The sequence below is a fragment of the Corvus kubaryi genome, unplaced genomic scaffold (genome assembly GCF_017639235.1).
Source record: "Corvus kubaryi isolate FWS band 111438036 unplaced genomic scaffold, C.kubaryi_AGA036_p1.0 66, whole genome shotgun sequence".
In the NCBI taxonomy this organism is placed as follows: domain Eukaryota; kingdom Metazoa; phylum Chordata; class Aves; order Passeriformes; family Corvidae; genus Corvus; species Corvus kubaryi.
The window spans coordinates 15,130,585-15,148,082 of NW_024582054.1; the positions used below are offsets into that span (position 1 = coordinate 15,130,585).

At 44.8% G+C, this 17,498-nt stretch overlaps 2 protein-coding genes across 8 annotated transcripts; one reads left to right on the forward strand and one right to left on the reverse strand.

The window, feature by feature from the left end:
• Positions 1-2,988: 2,988 nt before the first annotated feature.
• On the reverse strand, positions 2,989-10,761 carry TMED8 (transmembrane p24 trafficking protein family member 8). Of its 5 annotated transcripts, none has more exons than XM_042048297.1 (6): positions 10,587-10,761; positions 9,480-9,558; positions 6,794-6,923; positions 5,742-5,883; positions 5,202-5,501; positions 2,989-4,072 (listed from the first exon to the last, which is right to left on the reverse strand). In XM_042048297.1, exons 1-6 carry the CDS (start codon positions 10,663-10,665, stop codon positions 3,855-3,857), a joined length of 948 nt encoding a protein of 315 aa, XP_041904231.1. In that variant the 5' UTR covers positions 10,666-10,761; the 3' UTR covers positions 2,989-3,854. The 5 variants fall into 5 exon arrangements, with proteins under 5 accessions (XP_041904231.1, XP_041904230.1, XP_041904234.1 ...); XM_042048296.1 differs by lacking the exon at positions 10,587-10,761 and adding an exon at positions 10,274-10,558; XM_042048300.1 differs by lacking the exon at positions 10,587-10,761 and adding an exon at positions 8,119-8,171 and having other exon boundaries at positions 9,480-9,560.
• Positions 10,762-10,864: 103 nt separating this feature from the next.
• Positions 10,865-14,368, forward strand: SAMD15 (sterile alpha motif domain containing 15). Of its 3 annotated transcripts, XM_042048303.1 has the most exons (3): positions 10,865-10,954; positions 11,324-11,422; positions 13,814-14,368. In XM_042048303.1, the coding sequence occupies exons 1-3, from the start codon at positions 10,943-10,945 to the stop codon at positions 14,078-14,080; spliced, it is 378 nt and encodes a 125-aa protein (XP_041904237.1). In that variant the 5' UTR covers positions 10,865-10,942; the 3' UTR covers positions 14,081-14,368. The 3 variants fall into 3 exon arrangements, 2 of the variants coding, with proteins under 2 accessions (XP_041904237.1, XP_041904236.1); XR_006019481.1 differs by lacking the exon at positions 11,324-11,422 and having other exon boundaries at positions 10,869-10,954; XM_042048302.1 differs by lacking the exon at positions 10,865-10,954 and having other exon boundaries at positions 10,973-11,422.
• The last annotated feature ends 3,130 nt before the right edge of the window (positions 14,369-17,498 follow it).

A 17,498-nucleotide genomic window follows, 5' to 3' on the forward strand; every position in this document is an offset into this window, starting at 1 on the left:
GGTGGCCTGAGCTGCAAATTGCCCTCATAACACTCAACTTCTACTGCTGGGTTTGGCTATCAGCTTGTTAAGGAATTATTTTACTATATTGGTATGAATAGCAAAAAAATTATTTTACTATATTGGTATGAATAGCAAAATATAATGAACCTGTTACTGTGCTTCTTGAGTGTTTCAGATTTTATTAGCAATGACAGTTTCAATGAACTTTTAATGAAATGTTTACTTCTTTTATAAAACCGCCCATAAAAAAAAAATCTCATTTCTTAAAACCAGTTACTTAAACACTTTTCTCAGTCTAAAGACCTAAAGAGCCTGGGTTTTTTTGAGAATTTTTGAAATTTCTGTCTGGATGGGAATTATTGCACTTCCTTAGATTTTCCTGCCTCACATCAGCTGTTACAGTGTGTATCTGATGGATAGAGACCATAATTTTTAAGAATGCAGACCTTTTTCCCTCTTTCTCCTAAGACCCTCTGAAGCTGAAAAAGAAGTATAGTCCCAGCTCCTGACAATTTGGGACAGTTAATTCCAGCACTGACCTTATTTTCAATGTTATTAAAGCATTTACTAAATAAACTTGCCATTTTCCTGTCGTTGGTATCTTTTACTTCCTACATCATCTGTTTGAAGAAAATTATTAGTCTGATCCTCTACTGTACGATTCTACCTGATGCAGTCTTTTAGGTAATGGAACTAAGTGAAATTCCATAAATTTGTGACAGTTGGGAGTTCACAGATTGACTTAAGCTTGTACCCACTTTACAAAAGCACTTCCATGACAAGCACTGAGTGATGAACAAAGGTATTTTTTCCAAATTAACAACATAAAAAATAATATAAGGAACAACCTAGTGAAACCTCTAAGAAGAATGTAATTGCTCTTTTTTATTTCCTCTAACAGTCCTGCAGAGCTTCACCACTGAGTTTCAACACCACCAAGTTTTCCCAGAGCCTGCAGAACAGATTGAAGAACCCTGGCAGTATTGACCACACATGTATGTGGCTGATCCTATTGCTCTGGGACATGACCAACTGTTGTATTTTATGTGCAGCCTCTCTTCTGACATTGGTCCATAGTGTTTTCTGTGTGATCATAAATAGTTTTAAGGTGTTTTCCAGTGACTCGGTACAAAAGGTTCATAGAATCATAGAGTATGTTGAGTTGGAAGGGACCCATCATGATCACCAAGTCCAACTCCTGTCTCAGAACACCCCAACAATCAGAACATGTGCCTGAGAGTGTTGTCTAAACACTCCTTGAACTCTGGCTTGGTGCTGTGACCACTTCCCTGGGGAGCCTGTTCCAGTGCTCAACCACCCTCTGGGTGAAGAACCTTTTCCTAATATCCAACCTAAACCTCCCCTGACTCAGCTTCATGCCATTTCCTCAAGTCCTGTCACTGGTCACAAGACTGAAGAGATCAGTGCCTGCCCCTCACAAGGAAGTTGTAACTGCAATGAGGTTTCCCTTCAGTCTCCTCTTCTCCAGGCTGAACAGACAAAGTGACCCCAGCCACTCCTCACATGGCTTCCCCTCCACACCCTTCACTATCCTTGTGGTCCTCTTTTGGATGGTCTTTAATGGCTTCATGTCTTTTTTATATTGTGGTGCCCAAAACTGCACACAGAACCTGAGGCGAGGCCGCCCCAGTGCAGAGCAGAGCAGGACAATCCCCTCCCTTGCCCAGCTGGCAATGATGCCCCCCAGGACATGGTTGGCCCTCCTGGCTGCCAGGGTACTGCTGGCTCATGTTCAACTTGCCATCAACCAGGACCTCCAGATCCCTTTCTGCAGTGCTGCTCTCCAGCCTCTCATTCCCTAGTCTATACACAACACACCAACTATGAAATGTTGTTAAATTGATGTTTTGTGTCAGCAAACATACTACTACCTCTTTGTTAGGAGTGAAGTGTGTCACTCCATCAGCAATATCTAGGAACTTGATAGACAAAGGATGAAAAAAAACCAAACAAACACCTTACCTAAATTGCTCAGGCCTGATTCAAATGCTGTAGAAAGGCCGCAGGATGGTTCTTCATTTCATCCAAGAGAGGTTAAAGGAAGGAACAGCCTTCTCCAAGCTGCTAAATGAAAGAGCATCTTGCTCTGACAGATACCAAGCCCCTGTCTCCCTGTGCTTGACCTGCTTGAATAAGGCAGCTGTGCAGTTCCCCCTGCCCCTGGTGAACACACTCTCTCTTTTGAGGAAGGTGGTTGTTTTCTCCCCATCTCAGGGTCCAAAGCAGCAACAACACTGCCCCTTGCCCACTCCCCCAGAAAGCCACTGTGCTCCAAGCAGCGCTCTTGCAATTTTCACTCCTCCTGCTCCCAGCTTGGGCTGCTCTACTGTACCGACTGCTCCCTCTCTTACCATTTTGACCTACTAAGTGCTCTGGTGCAGTGAATCAGTAAGCAGAGATAGTTAAAAGTAAGAGCTTGAATATGGAGCAAATTGCACAGCATTACAATATATCCTTAATAGGAAATATGCAGCCCTCTGACGAGAGCAAAATCTTTGGCTTTAACTACCCCAAATAATTTTGTCCATCATGTCCTCTCAATAGAAGGAATGGACCAAGTAGAGGTGCTTTACCTGGATGATTTAAAAATAAAACTCAGAACTTTTCTAGTATTACCATGGAAAGTCATTTTGTGTCTCTGCAAAGAGGTATCAAAATGTAAATACAGCAGTATTCTTAGAAAAGAGAACAATTTCAAGTTAAAAGTATTAAAATAAACAACAGTTACAAATAAACATGTTTTAAAATTCATCTCTGATGGATTAACTTCTCCTTGTTCAACTCAGTCACTACTTAAGCAGAAGGTGATAACTAATACCATCACTAGTCACCAAAACATGCCAGGAAACTTCCTAACAATACCTTTGCAACAGCAATAGCAGCTGACAAACTGCATTTCTCTGGGAGCCTTTTCGTTGCTAAATATGTTTGCAATACCAGTGAACGAACATGCTGCTACTAAGAAACATTTCCTGTATATTTATTGGTTGTATTCCAACCGTTTTGTATTCATTCAGCATGGCAGTAAGTAATGTTTTCTGCTTCGCATCTGGATTACAGGAAAAACTTTTGGTAATCACTGAGGTTTTAATCATCTACATACGCCTACAATCAACAGATATAACATCCAATTCTTAATCTGTAGGAAAGCCTTCTTATGGACTATGAGGTGTGCACCCTGCTCCCACCCCGTTCAAACATGAGCTGTGACTGCTATTTGGGGCCCACCTGTTGTAGCACTGCCAAGCCACTGCAGCACGGGCTGCTGCTGGCCAGCTACACTACCACCCATTTGCGTGAGTGAAGGAAGCACAGACTGCTGGCGCCTGTAGTGATGGTAGGTGATGGGGTTGCCCTGGCTAAGTGACAAGCCAGCTGTGCTTCTGGCTCACTGAAGCTAACAGCTGCCCTCTAGTGACGCAGATGCAGCAGGAGAGTTGGAAAAGTTATTCACAAAACAGTAACAGATTATTTTCACTTCATTTTGTACCAGCACAACAGATCAGAACCACAACCACCTGAACCTGGCTTCTGGGCAATTGCCAGCTGTGATGTGAAGGTCCAGCCCACTGCCTGCACGGAGCAGACCTCCCAAAGTTTTAGAGAAAGAGCAGCTGCCTGGGAACAACCAGGCAGTCATAACTACCTTTCTCCCTGGGACAGTGGAGAAGGAAGGCGTGGGAAGAAACCAGTTCGTGTTCGAAGAAGAGCTGGCAGAATTGCACCTTCGCTCTGTCACACAGCAGTACCCATCAGGTGGTACCAGGGCTGGGTGGCAGCCTGCTACACTCACCATCACCTGCCTGCCATCCTTGCCCTTTCCCTCTTCTTCAGCTGGTGTAGTAGACGTGAAAAAACAGAGTCTTATTGCGGAGCAGAGAGTACGAGTTATCAAATTTCAGCAGGTAGATGCCCTCGCCCGGGTACTCGTGGCTGCCTGCCTGTACCTCCCGATGGCTGTTCCTGCGGTACACAGGCATGATCTCTCCGTAGCGGTTCCGCAGATAGGTTTTGGAACCCCGCTCTACATCACCTACAGGGGACAGTCCTGAATGGGAGAGAGGAGACAAGTAAGTAGGCCAGAACCAGTTAAGCCAGAAAAAGACTAAAACCAGAATGCAACACAGACGTGAAGCTATACAGAAGGCTAACTGTGACAGCATTACCCAGAGCATCTCCTCTGACCTTTCTGCAAGTAATTCCCACAAAGTCCAGTCTTCCTTATCATAACAAAGGTCATACCAAGAACCTGTTCCTTTGGGAATACTGATGGGACAGTATTTACTAGACTGCCAGTCCAGTCTCCTCTCTTACCTTTTAGACACCTCACTGCTTTTATACACACAACAGCAGTCCCGTGATACAGACTTGAAGCAAAGAGAGGCAGGAAAGCTCTTAGCTGTTACCTCATAGTGTCTACATCCTCAATTCCCTTCTCCAAGAGGATTCCTCATACAGGAACCTACCCCTGTTTACAGGGCCTGCAAAATTCAGATGCCAGCCTCCCAGCTACACTGGTTACACATACACTGAAGCCACAGAACACGCAACATTGCTGTGTATTTCCCAAGTACAGTGACACAGGTAGAGGACATTTCAAATACAGTCAGAAGGAGCTACTGATGTACTGGGGAAAAAAAGAAAACAAGAAAAAAACCAAAAAACAAGCAAAAAACCCCCAAAACAAACGACAACCAAAAAAACCCACCAACCCCCCCAAAAAACAACAACAAAACCCCAAAACAAACAAAAAACCAACCAAACAGAAAACAAAATAAGAACCAACCAACAAACTAAAAAACAAACACCCCAAAACAAAATCTTTTTGCCTCCACTCACCACCAAAAATTTCTCAGTCTGAGAGTCTAAGAAAATCAGTCAGGTTAAAATTTCAGACTTTAATCTTTTTATCAGGTAGAAGTTGACTGAGCAAATTCTGATTTTATTTTTCAACATGTTCAATTTTAAGAATGCTCTTGGAGAGGACACCCACTGAGATATGCTGAAGCAGGAAGGGCCAAATGCTTTTTTATCACTCTAACCAAGAACCCAAAAGGCTGCAGAGATAGCAAATGGGCTGACTAAACAAAGTAGATGGAAATTATAGCATTTGACAGATATTCTCAGCAGCATGGCAACAAGCACCACAAATTAACCTTTATAAGACCTGCACTAACCTTCAATTTCCTCGTCTTCTTCTTCATCCTCTTCATCACTGGATTCACTGACCTGAACAGTAATGGCAGTGCTAGTAACTGTGGTCCAGTCAAAATAGACTCCAAACCCAATGTCGTAGTCATCCGTAGCAAACTCCCAGCAAATGCATTTCCCATCAGGATGGGTTGGCACACGGACTGTCACCACCTCGCCTCGCTTCACCACCATCCGGCCATTCTTCTCCTTTCCCATCTTGGCTTTGAATTCCTTCATCTTCTCGGTGGTCCACATGGTAGGTGCAGCCAGAGGGGGAGGCTGAGCTGAGACAAGGGAAATGATCACAGGCTTACATGACTTTTCACTACTGAAAAACGGTTACCTGAAAACAGTGACGCTATTTCTGAAAAGGGGCCTGCTCCCAGAAGCTCCAGATGTGAAGTTTTTCCACTAGCCAGGAGCCCAAATTTCCAGCAGGAATTAGTGTCTCCAGGACAGTCTCTGCTCTTCTAGCCAGGGCAGGCACTTAAAAAATTATCTAGAGTTCTGCCTTCAGGACTCACCTTTCCTCTGCTCCCCAAGGAGGTCTGCAGTCTCCAGCTCAGCTGAAAGAATATCCACAGCACCAGTGTGATCGGACTGAATCATGACTATATCCCCCACTCCCTGAGGTACATGGTAGTTGGTTACCCGAACAGCAGCTTCCTGCACAAAGCACAAAAGGAACATTGTCACAAAGACCATCCTGGTTAAAAAGTCTCTGCCTGGATTTGAAACAACCCATTAGTAATTCAGGCATCTTTATGAAACCAAGTCAGACCTGCAGAAGCTTCTATTATTAGTGTTGGCCAGCTCTGAGACACCTCTCAGCTTTGTTTCCCCCACTGCACCAAAGTAATGAACTTTGAAGTAAAACACAGCATTAGTGTCACAAATTACACCCCCCTTGGCTGCCCCAGGAGTCCCTGAGCAGGTGCATTTTTGCACTTGCATCAGAGTTAATTGTCACCCCTCAACAAAGCAACAGCCTCATAGATTTAGCTGACTATTCTTGGAAAGAATTCCCAACACACAATCTCTCTAGGGAGAGCCTTTCAGCTCTGTGTGCATCCAGACTACAGCCACAATCAAACTGTCATTGCTGCATCCTAGTTAGAAGTTCATCTGGTTCACTAGGGCCTCTCTCCTCATATATGCAAACTCACAGGTCCTGAACTGGGTGTCACTTGCACAGGTTTTCCTGGCTATCTGTAAGGCAAACAAATTGGCTGCTCACAAGTAGAAACAAGGGACTTTCAGCTCCCTCTTCCATTAATCTGCAAGAATGGAATTTCCAGAAGCACCAGGTAAGAGCAGAAGGTGAGAATTACCTTGAAGCCTCAGTCAGCTAGGAAGCAAGGACTAACTGAAGACACAAGAGGGATTTAGCAAATTAGACTGATACCATTTATCTCCCACGGATGTATAGGACAAAATGTAACTGAATCTATGTTAATACTACTTTTTTCTTAACACAACCCTTAGAGCCTCAGTCCCATTGTGGTAAGCACATAAGTAGGGTGGGAGAACTGTTGCTGCACTTCTTGGTTCTCAGACATAAAAAACATACATCTACCTTTTTGAGGGACTGGATTTGGTCAGGCAGCTTCTCTTCTAGTTCAGCCACTTTCTGATCTTCCAGAATGCCAACTTCTTCCTTTGAGTGCTCTGTTGTGCCTGTACTCAGGTGCGCCCCAATCTGTGACCTTTTGGAGGAAGACAGTGTACAATTCAGCACTTGCACCCAGGGCACAGCCAGCATAGGAATCACTGCTCTGGAATTCAAATGAACTGAAGGAACAAGATTCTGTGGTCAGCACCTGCCAACTGGACAAAGAACCCCTCCCCACCCCAGTCCTGCCATCTCTGCATGACTACCTTCCATGTGAGCCAGGGGGAGCAACTTCAGTGGGATTTACCATCCTTTAGATGGCAGAAATTCACTGCACTCACCCCACAGCATGCTGGCTAACCAACACTATACTAAGGAGAGACAGCAGCAGCAACTTTTCTGCCCAAGAAAGGACAACTACTTTTATGCCAGCTACTGCATGGCATATGCATACTCCATCAGAGGTCAACTGGATCAGTGAAAGAATTCAGAACAATTTTGACAGCCATCCTGAGAATGCCCTCTATTTAAGTCACCCATTATGCCTTTCCTACTAGCAACGCCAACAAAGACAGAGAGCACCCAGGTGTCTCTTTGCCATATTCAAATACAATCCACAGATAAGCAGTAAGAAATACAAAGGGCAGCACAATAACTTAAGCAAAGAGGTCCAAGTACAGGACTGTAACAAAAGAAAATGGACATGCTAAAACAATAAGAATGGCACATAGCAGGAAAAGAATGGGCAAGAAAGGAAACATCTTTGGCATTTATTCTCTGTTGAGGATTTTCTTCTAAATTATATTGAAAAAAAAATTGCTGCATGTTGTCTATAGCTGGACTTATCATCCCAAATGAACTCAGATGCCAGAAGAGTGTCCTCTGTAATGATCTCATTACGTATGTGAAAATTCTATGAGAAGCAAGCTAGTATTAAGTAAGAATAGAAACATTTCCGCTTTTGAAAATCAAAACCTTCTCACAGCACTATAAAACCAACGTCAACTACCTTGCTCTAAAGGATCAGAAACATGAGAACACAGCATGAATGGAAAAAACATGCATTTCTTCAAATGTCTCCTTTCAGAAATGAGAAATACTCTCATTAGCAAGGAAGCAGACCATAAGTATAGTTTGGAATAATTAAAATAAAATATACACAGCTCAATTAAGACAAATTCTGCATCCACAGAGAAGACTTGAACAGGGCAAATGTGGCTTTTGTTTTCAAATTGTTACTCCTATGGCACTACAGAATCTATCCAGAAACAAAGCCATTTTTTACTTACATTCTCTCAACAGTGATTTCCTTTCCTAGAATTGGCACAATAGACCAGAACGTCTGTAAGAACAACTAAAATGAGATGAGTAACAGGTTGACAAAATGGCAGCAGATGGACAAGATAAGAAGGGACACTTGATGGGAACAATTTTTCAAAGGAAGAATTCTTGGACTTCCATGCTGTTGTTTTCCAGACCATTTGCATTTTAGTTTAGCAGTTGCATGAACACACCTAGATGGGCTATTTGGTCAGTTGCTACCATAGGTGCACACATCTGCTCAAAAAGCTCTCCATCAACACAGGAGCTTACAGCTTGGGAATTTTTTCCTCTAGATACCACTGATACCCAAGAGTCTCACTGAAAGATTAGGAAGAGTTACACAAGCTTTACAAGCAGACTTACAAAGACAGATTCAGCTGATTCCTCCTCACACAAACCTTTTGGACCATCTCCACCCCTTTCAAAGAAGATCTAAATTAAGACAAATTTAATAGGTAATGTCCACAAGTATCCATTATCTACATTGGCCATTTTGCTCACAGTCTGTATTAATCTCTTCAAAGAAAATTAGAGAATATAATAAGAAGATGGAAGAACTCATTTACAGACAGGAAGGCTGATAGAGATGTCAGCAGCATCAAACCAAGATGGCATCAAACTGCTGTTTTAGTAAGAAGGGTAGTTTGATGTGGGGGTTTTTTTTCCTGGATTTTTGCATCTTTTTGATGAAGTTGTGGTTTACCTACTGTAACTAACTTACACATTTCTGAAATTGTATCCTGTGCAAAAAATGTGTAACGCCAAATGAAGCTTCACTGCACAGTATTACTGCTCCTAACCAATAAAATTACTTAGCTACAAACACCACATGCCCAGCAGATACCAACAAATCAAACATCTGATAACAGGGTTGATCAGCAGCATTAATGGAGAGACACAGAAAACAAATGATGAAAAAAAAAGCCAAAATTTTGCCAAGAAAACAGCTTCCCCCAGATTTATAGACAGTGGGCATGCTCAATTACTGAAGTATCCCTCAGACAGGACACAGGAAATTTTCCCCTGAAAATGTACTAGCTCTTATAATGGGTTATAAAACCTTGCAGGGTTCCTTTCAAGCTGTATGACTCTGTGATTTGAATAGCTGAGCCATGAAGTATGCTTCACAAGCTTTAAAACAACCTTAAAACCTGTAAGAACAGGCCCTCCCATACTGATTCCGGTATATACTGTCCCAAAGCAGACAATCCAGTCTCCAGCCCCTTCGTTTTACCTGCACAGAACAAACTGCCACACAGGAAAGGTCATGGGGAGTGAAACAGACTGTCATGCATGTGGGGCACAACACACAATAAGGTTTTCCTACCCGCTCTGCGAAGTACTGGACTCCAAAGAATCAACTAGCTGATCTGCAGGCTCTGTCTTTTGGGCTGAGTCTTCATTTTCTAACAACAAACAGAATATATGAAGAGAAGGTGAAATAAATGTTGTTGTTTGTAATATACTGACAGGAAGAAAAAACTGCAGCCAGCACTCAAACGTTGACAAGGTCACACAGCTGTGAAACAAAGAGCTGTGCCAACCAGTTTTTCATGTTATGAGCTGTATCTAGAACCTTGCAGAACAAAGACTTTTAAGGGACTCAACCCTAGGAAAGGGAGAACAAAAATCTATGCATGTTTTTGGTGTAAAGCCATTCTCAGAAGCAGGGTTCATTCAGGAACTACTAATCCTAGCTTTAGGAGGACAGAACAAGGCCAAATTTCATCACGTAAAGCTGAGCTGACAAAGCCCTGGAAAAAGCAATCATGCAGCAGTTCACAAAGGGCACTGACGAGATGGAAATTGCTAGGTCCGTGCTAAAAGGACTGTCTATAAAGATGGCTCCTGGTCTTCCCCGAGTCTGCTGAACTCAGAGAAAGCTCTGTCCCCATACGACTGCGGGGCGCGCTCCACAGCGCTGCTCTCCGATCGCATGAAGGCAGGGAACAGGGCACGGACAAGTTCCAGCTTTTGCAGGTCGCTGATGCCCCTTGGAGCCGCTGGCCATTCTCAAGAGTCGGTGCGAGAAGGAGGCAGCTCCAGCCCAGGGGCACGCAGCCCACGGCGCAGTCGAGCTCCCGGCTAGACGGGGCCTCTCTCACCGGGGAAAGCACAAACCTCCATCAATCCTCGCTCTTCCCACGGCACCGGGAGGAACTCTTGCTGCAGTTCCAGGCGTCCGAGCTGCCGAGTCGCGCAGAGACCACAGCCCGGCCCTCTCCGCAAAGCCGGCACCGCGAGCGGCACCCGCGGCGCTGCTCTCCGCAGCGGGCACCGCACTGCCTCCGAAGGGAGCTGCCACCGCGAAAACGGCTTCTCCGGCGGAAACGAGCAAATCCATCACGTAAAGGAAACTCTCCCCGTAAGGCCAACGCTAAACTCGCGCCCCCGGGCTGCCCCCGGGCTGCCCCCTGCCCTACCCTGCCCGTACCTGCGGGGCCCTGGGGCGCGGTGTCGCCGCCCGGGGGCTCGGAGCGGGAGCCGGCGGCGGCGGACAGCGCGTCCGACATGGGCACGGCTCGGCGGACGGCCGGAAACACCCGAGCGCGGCCGGAGCGGGGAGGCCGGAAACACCCGAGCGGGGGGGACGGAAACACCCGAGCGAGTGCGTGTCAGCCGAGCCGCAGGGAGATGGTGGCGCCTCGGTGCTCATCCCTCAGCCTCCCCCCTCGACAACGCAGCCAATCAACATTTAGTTCTGCAGAGCCGCGGGGCGCGGGCGGCGTGGCAGGCTGACAGCAGGGAGGGAGTGGCGGAAGGGAGAACGGGGCGCACCTCCAGGAAGTGATGGTTGCCAAGGTAACGGGGTCCCGGAAGAACGCGTTGCCGTGGTGGCCTGGGGATGGAGCCGATGGAACCGCACCCGGGTCCCGCGGGGCCTGGGGTGGCTGAAGGGCCGCAGCCTGAGCCCGAGGGCGTGGGGGGACCGGGGCCCGTCTGCCCCTTCCTGTCCTGGAGCGCCGACGAGGTGGCTGAGTGGGTGGTGCAGCTCGGCTTCCCCCAGTACGAGGTGCGGGGCTGCCGGCCCGGGCGAGAAACCCCCGCCCTCGGCACCGCCTGGACCGGTGGCCCTGAACTCAGTGTGTGTATGAGCGTGTGCGTGTGTGAGCGCAGGGGGGCCGGTAGTGGCAGGGTGCGACCCGCCTTTCCCTCCGCTTCCCTGCCCAGGAATGCTTCAGGGCCAACGGCATCACCGGCCGCCGCCTCATCCTCGCCAACTGCTCCAACCTCCCCGCCATGGGCGTCACCGACTTCGGGCACATGCAGGTGCGCCCGGCTGCGGCTCCCGGAGCTCCCCCCTCAGCCCCTCGGCGCCCAGCGCTGCCCCTGCCTGCGGGCAGGCGGGCTGGGCTATGGCCTGTCTGCAGAGCGCTGATTCGGACAGCGAGCCTGAAACTGGACAACCGAATTTATACAAACCGTCACGCTTTTAGAGCATAGGTCTATTCAGGTATAGGTCTTTAGCTGGCTGCAGATCGAGGGCTGCTTCTCTGGGGTACCATAAGTGCTTAGCCTTTCTTTAAGTTATGCTTCCCCTCTGGCCCCATAAAATTGCTTAGCAAGATGCACGCACCCTCAGAATTTCTTTTAAGTAATTTTCCACTTACTGATTTGTAGAACTTCTGAAAATCTAGTTAGATTTAACCTGCAGCAATTGAGCCACTGATCTCAAGCAGCAAAAGGGCCACTTGTTATTTCCTTGTTTTACGCTTTGCTGGACACAAACACGAGCTCTGTATCTTCCTCATTTTATGAACATGTAATTGGTCTTTTTCTGTTCAAACCTACATATTTTCTTTAGCAAACACTGATAGTTACGGCTGAATTTCGGGGCTACAGCCTGGCCCTCCAAAACTTCCTGAAAGTTCAGAAAATCAACAAGTTGACTTAAATTTCATTACCCTCTTTCCCTTCCCTAGTGGAAACCACTGAGGGACTTGGGCTGCATTTATAGAGCCAAATCATCTGTTTTGCATCACAATTTGAAGTTGCTTTCACCAGAAAACACAGGTAGAAGTTCACTCCAGGAAGAGAGAAGAAGCTTTATGCTCCAGTGACTAGACTATTAACGCAATTTGTTTTATTCTACAGTACCAAAATGCAATTTCACCACAGTTCTGTCTGGTTGCACAATCTTAACTGTTTGTTTGAAACTAAATATGCCACCAAAAACATTAACTAGTGCCATGACTTTGCCTGTTGTTTTGAGAGAAAGGCATCAATTTACACCAAGTTTTTCAGATCACAACCCTTCATTAATATTTCTGGTACAAGCAGATTGAGACTCTATAGTCATTTGTGCTTTCCAAAAGTGGCAAGAGTTTTATAGCCTTTGGAAGCCTTACCCTCATATTGGGGTATAGGGATTATGTATGGTGTTAGTTCAACTGCTGAGTAATACTAGGCCATGGGTTAGAGATATCAACTGTAACCCATTCTTCCTCTTGTGGGAACTGAAAATCCTTTAGATAAGCAATAGACAGCCAGGACACTGCCGCAAGCTTGGCAATGAGACTGTCTTGGTAATGTTTTCCAAAGCTTGCAAGTAAATTGGGAACATCTCACAGACTTCAGTGGAACCTAGATGTTCTCAAAGGTCATGCCCTATCCTGCCAGTAATTTGTATTTTAAAGAACTTTAATCTGATAGAATCCAAGCATGCAGAGCTCTGCAGGATGTGGCCCTTTGGTTGTTTCAGGAAGTGTGTATTAGAGCAGGTGAAAAGTTAAAGCTGCAATTTCCCAACAAGAAATATAAACGAAAGGCTGTGAGCAGTCGAAACTGATACAGTTACTATAGAAATAAGAGTGATAGCATCAACTCAGTAAGACAGAAACTGTTTGCAGTTTAGGGGAAATGGCAGTTTGGTAGAGAACTATGCAGCTAATTATGTGGAAGCTATGCTATGGACAAGTGACATTACTGCTGGTTTTAATCCCACTGTACTGGTATTTTAAATATTAAAACCACTCAAGATACAAGTCTGGTGTTCTTTTGCTATAACAAAAAGTAGGGCACTACTCTTCAGAGTCAAGCTAAAGTTGAGGGAAGGTTTTGAGCAAATACTGTGAAAGATCAGTAAAATCTTGCAGATTGTATTTTGAAGCTTCAGTCAAATTAGATGCTTAAATTCTCAGAAGTTGCTTCAAAAACAATGACAAGGGACTGCTCACTCACAGTTCCAGGTCCAGCTGGCTCAGACAACCATACACTCATCATTTTCTAAATGAACAATATGAGTTTTTGCTGATAATTTTTTACACCTTTGTGTAGATTGTCATTCACATTATAATTTAACAAACATCCATGATTTTGTATTAAGCAGAAGAGACTGCAGTTCATTCACCCATAACTTGTTTGTCCGTGAAGTACAAGGAGGAAAGCAGAGCTATATTTACGCCACTAAGACACCAGATGTGATGTCATCCCTGATAGTAAATCTGGAGAGAAAGTGATCTGCGCTGCTTTTACAATGTCACATGGGGCTTTTGGGTTCAGATCCCTCATGTGTTGCAACTTCAAGCATGAAACTGTACCAAAATTCAGAATATCACTTCTTTTTCCTGTTGCTATAACATGGAATGGATGGTTTTAGCTGTTGCCCTGTTGTCTTGGTTTGAGAAATGAGAATTTCTGGTGTTTTGTCTTATATTTCAGGAAATTTCACGACACGTGCGAGAGTTGCTGGGGATTGAGGAGCCTCTCTTCAGCAGATCCATCACACTCCCATACAGAGACAATATGGGTCTCTTCCTAGAGAGAAAGGCACCGACAGGAAAGAAAGCAGATGCCCTCACTTTCTCACAGTTTATCCAAAAAGCAGGACTGGAGCCCTATACTACAGTTCCTTCTTTGCAAGGATCCCAGACCATGGTGGGAGTGGATGCTCTCCCTGCATCGCAGGACATGCAGAGGCAGAATTAGAGACTCATGCTGCACTTTTGCCTTTACAAGAAGCCCAGCAGCCACAGCAGACTGTACCCTCATCACCTTGCAGATTGTTCAAGGAAGTACAGTTCCACTTTTTCACAATTCCAAAAACTGCCACTGCAGCTCTTAGACATTTGATTACACCAAACCCATTCCCACATTGTATCTTTTCTGCAATCCTTCATTTGCTTACAGGAACCAAGTGAAGTGGAGGTTGTAGAACAGACTGTAGCATTGTCTGTCTTTCACTTCTGCTTCACAGTTGATTAAAAGAGACCAAAACCCAATCATAGACATATTTTAAGCACAAGCAATTGATAAGAACTTCCCAGATGCTCAAGTGAATAAATTTCTCCCAGGCTTCAGTGTCTGCAGACCAGGCTTGCTCTGAAGCCCAGATGTAAGATAAATGGCATATACAATAACTGGTGTACAGGTGTGGCAACAGCTGCTGTCAGCAATCATAATTAAGCAAGGGGTCTAAGTGCAACATGCAAAACTAATCCTTGGCCTCACCACACAAATGATTTCCTGTGAGGCAAAACCAGGCAGGCAGTGTTTTATCATGGTAAACACTACTGAAACACATGATAGATGGCGGCAGAAAGTATAAAAGAATACTGAATTAAAGAATTTAGGGAGTAAAAATTGCTTTGTCCCAGGTGGATTTGGACAGAATATCCAGTTACTTCCTTTTTCCTTGAAGGACATATCATATAGTCTGTGGTGGTGAGGGTGGGATGAATTCTCACCAGCAAGGAAGTAGAAGTGCCGATGAAAGCCTAGCTCAACAGAAAGAGTGCGCCTGACAAAATCATTAGTATGTTGTCAGGATTCAATGGCTTTCTTGAGATCCCTCATGGGGAATAAAAAAATACAACAAAAAAAGACTGGGCCTGATCCTGTTTAGTTTGTTACACTGAAGCTGTAGCCACTACAAAATAACTCTGATTTGGTTTTGTAGTTCAGTTTTGTATTGAAGTTGCAATAGAAACACTGTAAAACTGTAGCAGTTCAGAGGCCAAGCAGACTGTGTAATAAGCAAATTCAGACAAAAAAAAAAATAGAAAAGCTCAGGCAACCAGGGATAAGCAAGTTTGCTGAGCAGTGTAGAGAGTGAAACTTGTAGAAGAAAATGTGTACGTTTTTGGCTGGAATAGTTTAGAGTCTGAGAGTTAACAGTGCCGGTTCTTGCCCTGCTTAGTCCCATGAGGGATGAGATCTCAGCAAAGCATTCCTCATGGGCTTCAATATGGTTTATGAGAATTTAGAATCATACTCAGCAGTTTCCTCTGGAATTTTGAGAAACTATTGGAAGCAGCTGTGGAGAATGGAGACTTGTCATCCAATATCACACTAGGTTCCACTACGGCTGAAGTGAGAGATGTCTTGGTGCTGACCAGCCCACATTGCTTTGTAGGCCAGTCTCCAGGGGGTGCCTGGTACAGTAAGAGCACCAGGCATCAGATAGCAGCAGACAAGCCCTCTCTTTTCTAACAGCTGGCTAAAGAGATACTTTCTCAGTGGCACAGCTGTCAGGTCAAACCAGTGGAAGGTTCTGGGAAGGGAAAACCAGTGGAACCATTTATGGGCAACAACAGTCCAAAGCAGCTTCCTAATAATGTAACAGTGGTTTTCTTCAGTGTCTGACTACAAGACTCTTTCTTGGGCCTTTGAGAAACAATCAGACTCAGAGACTTGAATATAAAATGTTCCAGGCATCACTCTGCCAAGTGAAGTATAACTGAGACTAATGGCTCTAGAACAGTCCTGCAAAAGCAGGAATCCTTTCCCTCAAGCAGTGTTCTCCACTTAACATCCTCAATAATTTAGTTCATGAACTGTCATAAGATCATTACCTCCAAGAACTGTCCTCTCTAGATATTCCCAGAGGATTTTTTTTTTTTTTTTTTTTTTTGCATCCTGTGCCCTAGTATTGATCAGTGGCTTCAGACAAGCATGATAAGTAGCCAAACAGGAACTAGGGGCAAAATAACTCAGTCCAGGTCTTCTATTGCAAATACATCATCTAAGGCAATTCCTCTGGCAGAGATGCATCCTAAGGACAGCACAGAGTTCAGCACCTTCCAACCCAACAAGGCAGCCCATGTTTTATGTGAGATGAGGCAAGTTGCAGAGCAAAGAGACAAGCAGTACCTCAGCATTCAACCCTCTACTTTCTCCTCTTGAGTAATTGAAGGGGCAAAATCTTTGCTGACAAAACTCTTGCACACAAACCTGGGCAGGAAGGTTTTTGCTCTGCACAGATGAGGCAGCATTCAGGAAAGCTGAGGTCATTGCATAGTTTCAGTGCCTTCTGGTGAGGCAAATTCTGCCACGTGATGCTGTTCAGGCCTGCATAAAAAATGACCACCAGCTATTAATGGAATTTTATTTTCCTTGCAGGATGAACAAAATCAAGTATCAGTTACCAGTGTGCACACAGATGCGAAGAGATAGTCTCATCTCACACTGCTGTGAGGAATCACACTGACAATCAGACCTGTTTGGTTTGAAACCTCTGACCTAGGACCATTTTAGGTGAGGGATGCTAAAACTAACAGTAACAAGTCTAATAGAGCTTGTATTTTATGTAGCTCAGTCTACCGAGTAAACAGAAGTCCTTTACAGGCTGTATATAAAGTCATATAACCATTGGGCCATGATGGCATGGTGAGCACCATGGGTGCTTCAGGCATACTCAGCAATGCAGTAATTACAGGGTGGTTGTTCCGATGTTTCTGGTCCCCTTTTGTAGAAACAATGGATTCGAATCCCATCCAGTGGTAAAACCCAGAAATTGCAGGTTTGAGTCCTGCAGTAAATCCTGTAGTGAAACTGTGTGGTGAAAGGTGCACTGTGAAGTGTTTTTAGGCCACATGTAAGTTAGTAGCTTTTATGGTGAAATTTGCCCAGATGCTTTGAGTTCTTTTAACTCTAAAGGAGGCATCAATGCAGTATGTAAATAATTTGTGTGTATGTGTTAAGAAGAATGAGGTGTGTGTTGATTTGAGTCTGCCAGCATAAAAAAAATTGACTTGGGACACTCATGACATAGAGCTTGTTTGCTCAAAGATTGTTTTCTATAAATGTAAAAATATGTGAAAAGTCTTGCAAGGGACATGTGCAACTGGAATGATTTTCACTGCACATCCTAGCCAGAATAAAGTGATGCAACTCACTGACATCTCAAAGATAGTGTCAGAGAGTTTAATTTCTTCCCAAGTTTGGTGACAGTTCCAGGCTCTGAAATGACATGGTCCATTTTTCTTACAGGGAGGGATGGAGGTGTTAAGGCTGTACACAGTGACAGGACAAATGACAGTAGACAGCCAGCATGTGTGACAGGAGGCAGCAGAGGAACACAATGTCCTCCTAGGCCAGCAGCTGAGCATTGTTATAAAAGCATATA

What these genes read in the sequence shown, in the direction of transcription:
- TMED8 (XM_042048296.1), bottom strand. Translation starts at nt 10,496, where the DNA reads ATGGATTTGCTCGTTTCCGCCGGAGAAGCCGTTTTCGCGGTGGCAGCT. An exon ending in AAGAGCGAGGATTGATGGAG is followed by an intron (nt 9,559 to 10,273) that starts GTTTGTGCTTTC and finishes GTTTGTTGTTAG; the next exon opens with AAAATGAAGACTCAGCCCAA. An exon ending in CCTTGGGGAGCAGAGGAAAG is followed by an intron (nt 5,502 to 5,741) that starts GTGAGTCCTGAA and finishes CCCTTGTCTCAG; the next exon opens with CTCAGCCTCCCCCTCTGGCT.
- SAMD15 (XM_042048302.1), top strand. Translation starts at nt 10,998, where the DNA reads ATGGAGCCGATGGAACCGCACCCGGGTCCCGCGGGGCCTGGGGTGGCT. An exon ending in CCGACTTCGGGCACATGCAG is followed by an intron (nt 11,423 to 13,813) that starts GTGCGCCCGGCT and finishes CTTATATTTCAG; the next exon opens with GAAATTTCACGACACGTGCG.